This window comes from Anopheles aquasalis, chromosome 2 (genome assembly GCF_943734665.1).
Source record: "Anopheles aquasalis chromosome 2, idAnoAquaMG_Q_19, whole genome shotgun sequence".
Lineage (NCBI taxonomy): Eukaryota > Metazoa > Arthropoda > Insecta > Diptera > Culicidae > Anopheles > Anopheles aquasalis.
The window spans coordinates 17305001-17312500 of NC_064877.1; the positions used below are offsets into that span (position 1 = coordinate 17305001).

At 49.3% G+C, this 7500-nt stretch overlaps 2 protein-coding genes across 3 annotated transcripts in view; one reads left to right on the forward strand and one right to left on the reverse strand.

The window, feature by feature from the left end:
- The first annotated feature begins 827 nt into the window (after positions 1 to 827).
- LOC126572610 (uncharacterized) lies at positions 828 to 2357 on the forward strand. Its single transcript, XM_050232049.1, has 4 exons — positions 828 to 963; positions 1379 to 1840; positions 1912 to 2071; positions 2140 to 2357. The coding sequence occupies exons 1-4, from the start codon at positions 828 to 830 to the stop codon at positions 2276 to 2278; spliced, it is 897 nt and encodes a 298-aa protein (XP_050088006.1). The 3' UTR covers positions 2279 to 2357.
- An 848-nt stretch (positions 2358 to 3205) lies between these two features.
- The window catches only part of LOC126570553 (protein unc-13 homolog 4B-like), a 10718-nt gene continuing 6423 nt past the window's right edge, over positions 3206 to 7500 (reverse strand). The window contains exons 1-10 of one of the 2 annotated variants that reach the window (XM_050228394.1): positions 7416 to 7500; positions 7017 to 7360; positions 6769 to 6940; positions 6109 to 6701; positions 5809 to 6036; positions 5206 to 5734; positions 4527 to 5138; positions 4024 to 4454; positions 3744 to 3943; positions 3206 to 3675 (exon numbers count right to left, since the gene is read on the reverse strand). The exon at positions 7416 to 7500 is cut by the window's right edge and continues 84 nt beyond it. In XM_050228394.1, the coding sequence (XP_050084351.1) occupies positions 3554 to 3675; positions 3744 to 3943; positions 4024 to 4454; positions 4527 to 5138; positions 5206 to 5734; positions 5809 to 6036; positions 6109 to 6701; positions 6769 to 6940; positions 7017 to 7360 (3231 nt within the window). In that variant the 5' untranslated portion in view covers positions 7416 to 7500 and the 3' untranslated portion in view covers positions 3206 to 3553. The remainder of the gene's footprint in view (positions 3676 to 3743; positions 3944 to 4023; positions 4455 to 4526; positions 5139 to 5205; positions 5735 to 5808; positions 6037 to 6108; positions 6702 to 6768; positions 6941 to 7016; positions 7361 to 7415) is intronic. The other variant, XM_050228393.1, reaches the window with a different exon arrangement.

A 7500-nucleotide genomic window follows, 5' to 3' on the forward strand; every position in this document is an offset into this window, starting at 1 on the left:
AACCGGACCGGTGCTTCCGTGTTCGTCTCTGGTTCAACCCGGCGGGGATCGTACGTGCTTCGCATCTCATATCGCACCGCACACAGTCGCGCAGTACGGTGCTTTTGGGGCCATCGAACCATACGGTCGATCGGTTTGGTCGCGTGAAGAGACACGTTAAGCATGCCAAGCATGCGTGACACGGTACGGCGTTCGCGGATGCTCCCAAAAAGCCAACCGCGGGGCCGCTCGGTGCCCCGTTCCGCCATTTCGATTTGGATGAAAGGGGAATTTCTCTTTCTTTTGTGGCCGGCAACCGTGCGTGAGCTCCGTCTCGTGGTGGCTCGATGGTTTGAGTGAACAAATTGTCACATGTCAATATGCAAATAATAATGAGACTAATACTCTCCCCTCCCTTGAACGCTGCACATACGACATACCCAAACCGGGGTAGCGATATGTGTCACAATGCGCTGGAGGAGCTATTGTTGTTGTTGTGCCTGTGCTTTAGAAAGAGAACTATCCGACTATCCCCTCCACGTGGCCGCACATTTGGAACATCTCCTCTGCGGGTTTGTCTGGAGGGTAGGGGCAGGTGTAAGGTGTTTCACAGAATGGCCATTCCTGGGGCACGTCGCGTTACCACAGCGGGGTAGCGGGTGGAAGAAAGTGAGTTTTGATTTTATTTTAGCAACTCTTGTCGCCCGACTAGCCGTCAGTCATTTGAGTGATTTTGTGTCGCACGGACCATCATCCCGATCGACGGTCAATCCGGAGCTGTAGCTGTGGACAGTTTTGGGGCAGGATCGAGTTTTGTGGCAGATTTGTGGACACGCATGTGCAGCACAATGTGGAAAATAGTGATACTCGCTTCGGTGCTGGTGGCCGGTGTTTGCAGTCTGGCGGAAGAGGCGAAAAGCGCTAAGGATTCGTATTTGGCCGCGTTGAAAAACTCGCACAAAATTAACGCCGTGACGTACAAAGGTTAGCTACACGCATTCGGAGAGTTTTTAATACAGAAGAGGTTTTGTAAAAAGGTTTAACGTTATGGTTTAGTGTGACTGTATGCCACTAACTGTGCATTTCCTGAACTGGGATTCTTGGCTTTATGTAAAAAAAAAACAAAAAATCTTTTTATGTGTAAAATCATTAAACAAATCTCGGCTACTAATGTAGATGTAGCCTAATATCGGTGCCTAATAGAAAAATATTCGCCTCCAATTGTTCTGGTTGTAACGTCCATTTGATATTTTTGCTCCGTACTCTGAGTAAAAGGCTACTCAGATTTAATTTCTGATGCTCCAATCGAATTAAATCAAGCATGCGGCGACTGCGGAGTGCCGCTCCATGCACCTGCTTGTGCTAATCTACTCCATACTTCCTTTCCAATCCACAACAGCCCCACAACCGATAAGGATATCGCGTGGAGATTACAATGTTCAGCCGTCCAGCTCGTACGATTACAGTCTGCCAGCGGGTAGCTACGGTCCACCGACGGCGACCGGTAACGAGCTATACCAGCCGGCCCACAAAGAGTACGGTCCGCTCCCACCGAAACCCGTCTATGGTCCACCGAAACCGATCTACGGTCCACCACCTCCACCACCACCGCATGGTCCCGTCAGCCATGGGATGCCGTACTTTAACCCGGAAAGCTGGCTGCTCAGCAAGCTAAAGTTCAAGTTTGATCTCTTTACCTTCGCCAAGATTCTGTTAAAGTTGGTCATCTTCAAGAAGATCGTCAAGTTCATTGCACTGCTCTGCTTGTTGTTCTTCATTCCCACGCTCAAGCCGTCCAGCGGCGGTGGCCACGGTGACGATAGTAGCGAAGAGGAACGTCGCCGTTCGTATGACCTAAAGTGTAAGTGGCCTAGCGTGGTGTGCCAAGGAGAAATCGATCGATTTCAATCCTGTCATCTCTTCTCTCTACAGTCGATTATGAACGACGGCTCGGTGATGTGACAAAGTTTGCGCTGACCGCACTGGAAGCGTTCACCGTCGATAATGCGCTGTACTGTCCGGAGGAAAACCTTGTGTCCTGTCGCTTCAAGCGCATGTTCGATGTGATCGATGAGTCGTATCCGGTTTCAAGGTAGTGTGAAGTAGGGAAGCTGAGTTTCGCTGTTGTGTTTCACGGTTCATTTCTTTTTTCATCAACAGAATCTACCAAATTTACTTGCCACCCGGAGTCACAGAAGAAGGTAGTAATGAGGGACAGAGCGCTTCTTCTGAGGAGCACATTAACGAACAGGCGACGAGCCACGAGGATGGCAATGTTGGGCAGGAAGTAGAGAATTGAGAAACCGAACGACTGCGGCTGTAGTTGTGTTAGTAGCCGCTGTATGCCCATGATAAATGGCATTAGCGATAGTAGGTGAAAGAACGTCGAATGAATTGCTAAATAAAGTATTTATTTAATTATTTATTGTAAAAAAAACAGAAAAAATCGTATACCATGCGCCTCCATCTGAGCGTTTTATGGAGCTCAAACACATCAAAGGAATCATATGCTGTGGATTCAATCGATGTTTGATGGTGAAATTGATGACAAAGAGCCGGTGTGCAATGGACTCTTTCCTGTTTTTACAAGAGTCAATGCCCAGCAACCTTGGTTTGTATGTGCCATTACTATCAATGCCGTTTCCAAATAGTAGAAAAAATTTAGCGTGTTTCTGAAAGTGCAGAGTATAATTCATCTTGCAAGTGTAGATGAATTATATTTGGTTGCACCAAGTCCTGCACAGTTTTTTTAAAATATGTTCACAGTTGTCAGAGATAAAAGGATGGTTGAAATTTAATGGAAAATCTCCAAGAGTTCTGTAGTGTTTTGTACTTTTCAGTGTATCATCCGCAAATAGGCAAGAGCTATCCACTAGTCTAACTTTAGGAACATTTCACCAAGCTTTGAGTGCCACAAATAATGTATTTTTTCCATATAATGTTTGGCAAACTTTAATAATCAAGAACGGTGACGAATTTCCACATAACATTAGTAATTCGGCTCCATTCTTGTTTGGAGAAAGTTAGTGAAAGTTGAGTGGTACTCTAAAATTTGTTATGATTCAACATCCGCCGAGATTGTTTTGCAAAAATAGCGCTCGCCATTTGCGATTTCCGTATCTATACATACTGATGGTTGTATCATGAAACCTCGTATCACGTAATCAAGAATGATTGTTGCGCATAAGAAATGCAATTAATTTCCTCACATCACACGTAGATAAAATTCCTGTGTTTAAAAAAGTAATGTTTAGTTTATTGATTCCTTAACATAGCCAAGTACAAAAAGGTTATTAACAGCACACACGACTTTACAATTATCTGTGTCGTTCCCCGAGCACGTGGTCCATATCGAATGACTATACATCAAACATTCTCGTTCCTTAAACCTTATCCCAATGACAGCGTGGATTGAATGGCCACGAGTAAATCTCTTTATCTTAAACAATCTCTGATTGCACCACTCAGATCATTCGTATCACTATTCACTCCCTGTATTATCACACAATGGCATGGAGTATGTCACGGCAAGACGGCAAAAGGATAGGCGCTGCTCATGGCGCAGGCCGCCCTACTAAAGACTCAGCGTACTCATCGTGTACGGTGCGACGCCCATCTTTTGCTTCAACTTCTTCAGGAACTGTGATGCCACCTTGTCGTTGGTGCGAGTTTCCAGTGCCGCCACCGAAAATGATTCTGCAACGAAGAAAGTAGCGATATAAGGATCATGCCTGCCCCGGAACTGAATGCCTTTCTCTACTCACCGATGGTGAAGGGAAGGCTTAGTGGAAGGGTGATCGGTTGGACTTCGTGTGCCATGCTTGCATCGGTCAGGATGGGCACTTTTTGGAGAGGCACAAAGCACTCGCCGATGTGCTTCTGATTGAGGCCGAGTAGCTCCGACACCTTCACGTTCATCATCAGCAGCGCATCCTTCAGGGAATGTTGAACCGGATTGAGTTTTCTGTGTAAGAGGTGACGGTTTGGAGAGAGATGTTACAAGATCATTATCAGGGATTGCTCCTCGTCTGCCAGCACACTTACAGAGTGAACGATTCGTTGTACACCGGCGAGAAGTTCTTGGATTTGGTCTTTGTCTTCAGCTCCGGTAACGGTGGTGGCCCGAAGCGATCCGGTGGGATCACGTTTATCTTAACGTAGCTATCGCACGAGTGCTTATAGTCTTTCGGAAGCTGCAGCTGATCGGCTCGCAGAATCTTGATCTGTAGTCCGTCCGGCTGGAACCAGCAGCGCACGGTCAACAGTCCACATTCCGGTTCTTCCAGTTCGTCCTGCTGCCGGAGACGCTCGAGATAGTACCGGTGAAGGAGCTCGGTGGTGCTGCAGCTAAAGATATCGAGCCGCTCGCCGATCGTCGAGCTACTGATCGTGTCGCTGAGCGTGTGGAAGTAGTGCAGCGTCAGCAGCGTATAGCAACCGTTCAATCGTTGAAAGGTGGCCAGTGAGTCTTTCTTCTGTGGAGAGAATGATCGGTTCTCAGTACGGAATGCATAAAAATCATCAACATGAGTGCTGCGGTCACTTACCTCTAGGAGCTTTTTGATCAACTCAGTTAGCTTCGCTTCGACGGCGGTCCACAGTTTCTGCTCAACGGAGCGTAAATCGTCCTGCGATAGCTCCATACCCAGCCTGGAGGCCGATTGCTCGATCCAGTGCTTTAACCGGACAACGTTCTCGGCCGGAGATTGGGCAGATTTGTTGGAGAAGAATCCAGTGCCGTTGCTGGTGCTTCCCGGAAGTCCACCGTCTACGCAGGCTGTCAGCAGGTTCGTGGTCGTCAGGGACACGTGTTCGGTGATGTACTGTAAGCATCGCTCTCGCCAGCTGGACAAACTTTGAATCGGTAGCATATCGTCGGCCAACAGTAGCTCCAGGGAAGTCTTTCGACCATTCTCACTACCACCACTGCTGTTGCCACTGCTCGCACTATCCCTGCTGCGGCTATAGCCCAGCTCGTCCGGTAGCCTTATCAGCGTGTCCGTCAGAATGCTAACGTTCGATAGCACTACCAGCGATCGGTCAAGTGTGGCTAGCGGGGCGCCATTAACAACAGTGTCTGTGGTTGCAGTGGATGCATCCATTGTTTTTAATTTAACCAGCAAGCGATCGGCGTAAAAGATACAGCAACTACAGATGTCCTGCAATGGAGAAAAAACAAAAGAATTTAACCTTTTTGATTACAATCCACTCGAACGATCGACTTACACCAATGCTTCGTTTAAGGAACTTCTTCAGCTCATCCTTATCCGGCCAGGCGAGCTGCTGCCAGAAGATCTTGATCTGTGCCACAATTTCCAGTATTTCACCCGTCGAAGCCGTGTACTTGCGCGCCGTGTCCGGTGACTGATCGGCAGCCGGGGTAAGCTGTACCTGTTTCAGCTCATCCTCTTCGAGTACGGTAACCACGCGCGAGAACGTTTTGATGGCAAACACATCCAGATAGTAGACGACACCACCGCGGAACCACTGGTGGAACTCGACCAGGTACGGATTGTGGGCACTCTGGACGACGGTGTCCGTTTGTTGGAGGAAGAGCTTCAGTACGAGGTAGAGCTCGAACAGGGTGGAGCTCATGTCGAGACTTTCCATCTCCGCCCGCCGATCGAGCTGCTCCATCTTGAGCGTGATCTTCTTGAAGCCATTGCAGATGGTTTGCACGATCGGGCGCAGGTGTGAGACGATACGCGTTTCGTGCTGGATGCAAATCTCCCGACTGTAATCGATTCCCATGACTCTACAGGATGTGGGATAGCGAGAGTGGCGGGTTAGTAATTTGAACGGTTTCCGGTCGGATCCTTGATCTCTTACTCTTTGAAAACGCTATCGTAGTACGTTTTTGCCCGCAGCAGATCGGACTGGAGCATCTGCACGAACTTGATCAGCGAGCGTAGTTTCTCCTCGTTCGAGAGCGTTCCCTCGATGGCGCTGGCCAGTAACGTCTCGAACCAGGTCCGGGCACCCAGCTGCACCGCGAGCACCACGGCATCCTTCATGGTGGAATGTTTCGTGCAGTCCAGTGCCTGTTGTTTGATGGATCTGGAATGGACAGAAAGGGTCGCGATGAGTCGCTAGCTTTGGCTTTGGCAGCTCCGTAAAGGGTTCCATTACCTTACGGTCGCTTCGTCAAACAGCACGATTCCCTTCTTCGTCGCCAGTTGTTCCGCCTTCGAGAGCAGGTGCAGTATGGAGGTGATTGTCTTCACAATGTCCTTATCACCGGCTATCCGCTTTCGCATCTTCATCACGATCGACAGACAGGAGGGAAGAATCCGTCGAACACCCTCCCAAAACCGTGTCCGCTCGTCATCGCTCGCCAGCCCGGTATCATAGCCAGCGCTCAGTTTATCCAACATGCCCTCGAGCAGACTGATCGAGAGCGGATGCGTAAGGTGTATCTGGGTGTACACGAACCACCGGATTACGGTTTGCTCGGCCGGTGTCAGGTTAGCGCACTTGCAGTACTGCACCAGGATGGAGTCACCCTCGGTTGTCAGCTCACCGGCCCACCAGTACCGGGCAACGCTCGAGCTGCGCAGCTCGTACTGCAGTATGTACCGCAGCATCTGCTCGTACTCCCGCTTGGCCGTCGATTTCTCCAGCTTGGAGGTGAAGAAGAACTTCACTTTGATCGTACCCTGAGGGTCGGGTTTTTTCTTCTTCGACAAGTTGTACCACGACACCAGACCGGTCGAGGTAATGGACTGGATGGAAGGAGCGAGTATCGATTAGTGAGGTTACGGTGTTGATGCCAAGCATTGTGCTACGTACCTCCAGGGGAATGCTTGCTCGTCCAATCAACTTGCATTGCGAGGCAACCGGCATGAACAGGGAGCGCACGTACTTCTTGGCGATACGGATCATTCGGTACATCTTGTTCGGATTGTTCGCATTGTTGTACACCTCGATCAGCAGCGTTTCTTTCGTATCCTGCTTGACAGCCCTGTGCATGGGATAAAAACGAAGAATTCCAATTAATTTTTGGTGTTGTTTGGAGTGCGCCTAACGGTTCTACTTACACCGGAAACTGTTGACCCCAGCCAGGATTTAGCGTGTTGGCGATCGCTGCGGTTCGGTGCAGTTCACGCGGTTTCTCCTGCAGATACACGATGGCGAACGCGTTCGGTAGTACCTCCGGCGCAGGTGTTGGCTTTAGCTTGGCCTCAATAATCTCGACTCGCAGAAAAATGTCCTGCGCTAGCATGGTGTCGACGCGCTGCTCCAGCTCGGCATGCTTTGCTTCGTCCACACCGAACACCTCCTGGATGTAGGCGAACAGGGCCTTCTGGGTGAGCTTCTTCTGTCGGTCCACGATGTTGCCCTGCTTCACCTCGTGCAGTATCTTCTCGTACAGTTCCTCCATCTGGCAGATTGAAGAGATGATGGGTTTCGAATCTTAAGATCACGGAGACACATACCACATAGAGTTCTCTCTTCACACGCAATTAGGGCTAGCTGATTACTAAACACTTATGCGTAAATCATTGGAGGGGTGCTCTCACG

Bases quoted from the DNA above. Each gene is read 5' to 3' on its own strand.
- LOC126572610 (XM_050232049.1), top strand. From the start codon at position 828: ATGTGGAAAATAGTGATACTCGCTTCGGTGCTGGTGGCCGGTGTTTGC. The intron at 1,841-1,911 runs GTAAGTGGCCTA...TTCTCTCTACAG, and splicing joins CCGTTCGTATGACCTAAAGT to TCGATTATGAACGACGGCTC. The intron at 2,072-2,139 runs GTAGTGTGAAGT...TTTCATCAACAG, and splicing joins GAGTCGTATCCGGTTTCAAG to AATCTACCAAATTTACTTGC.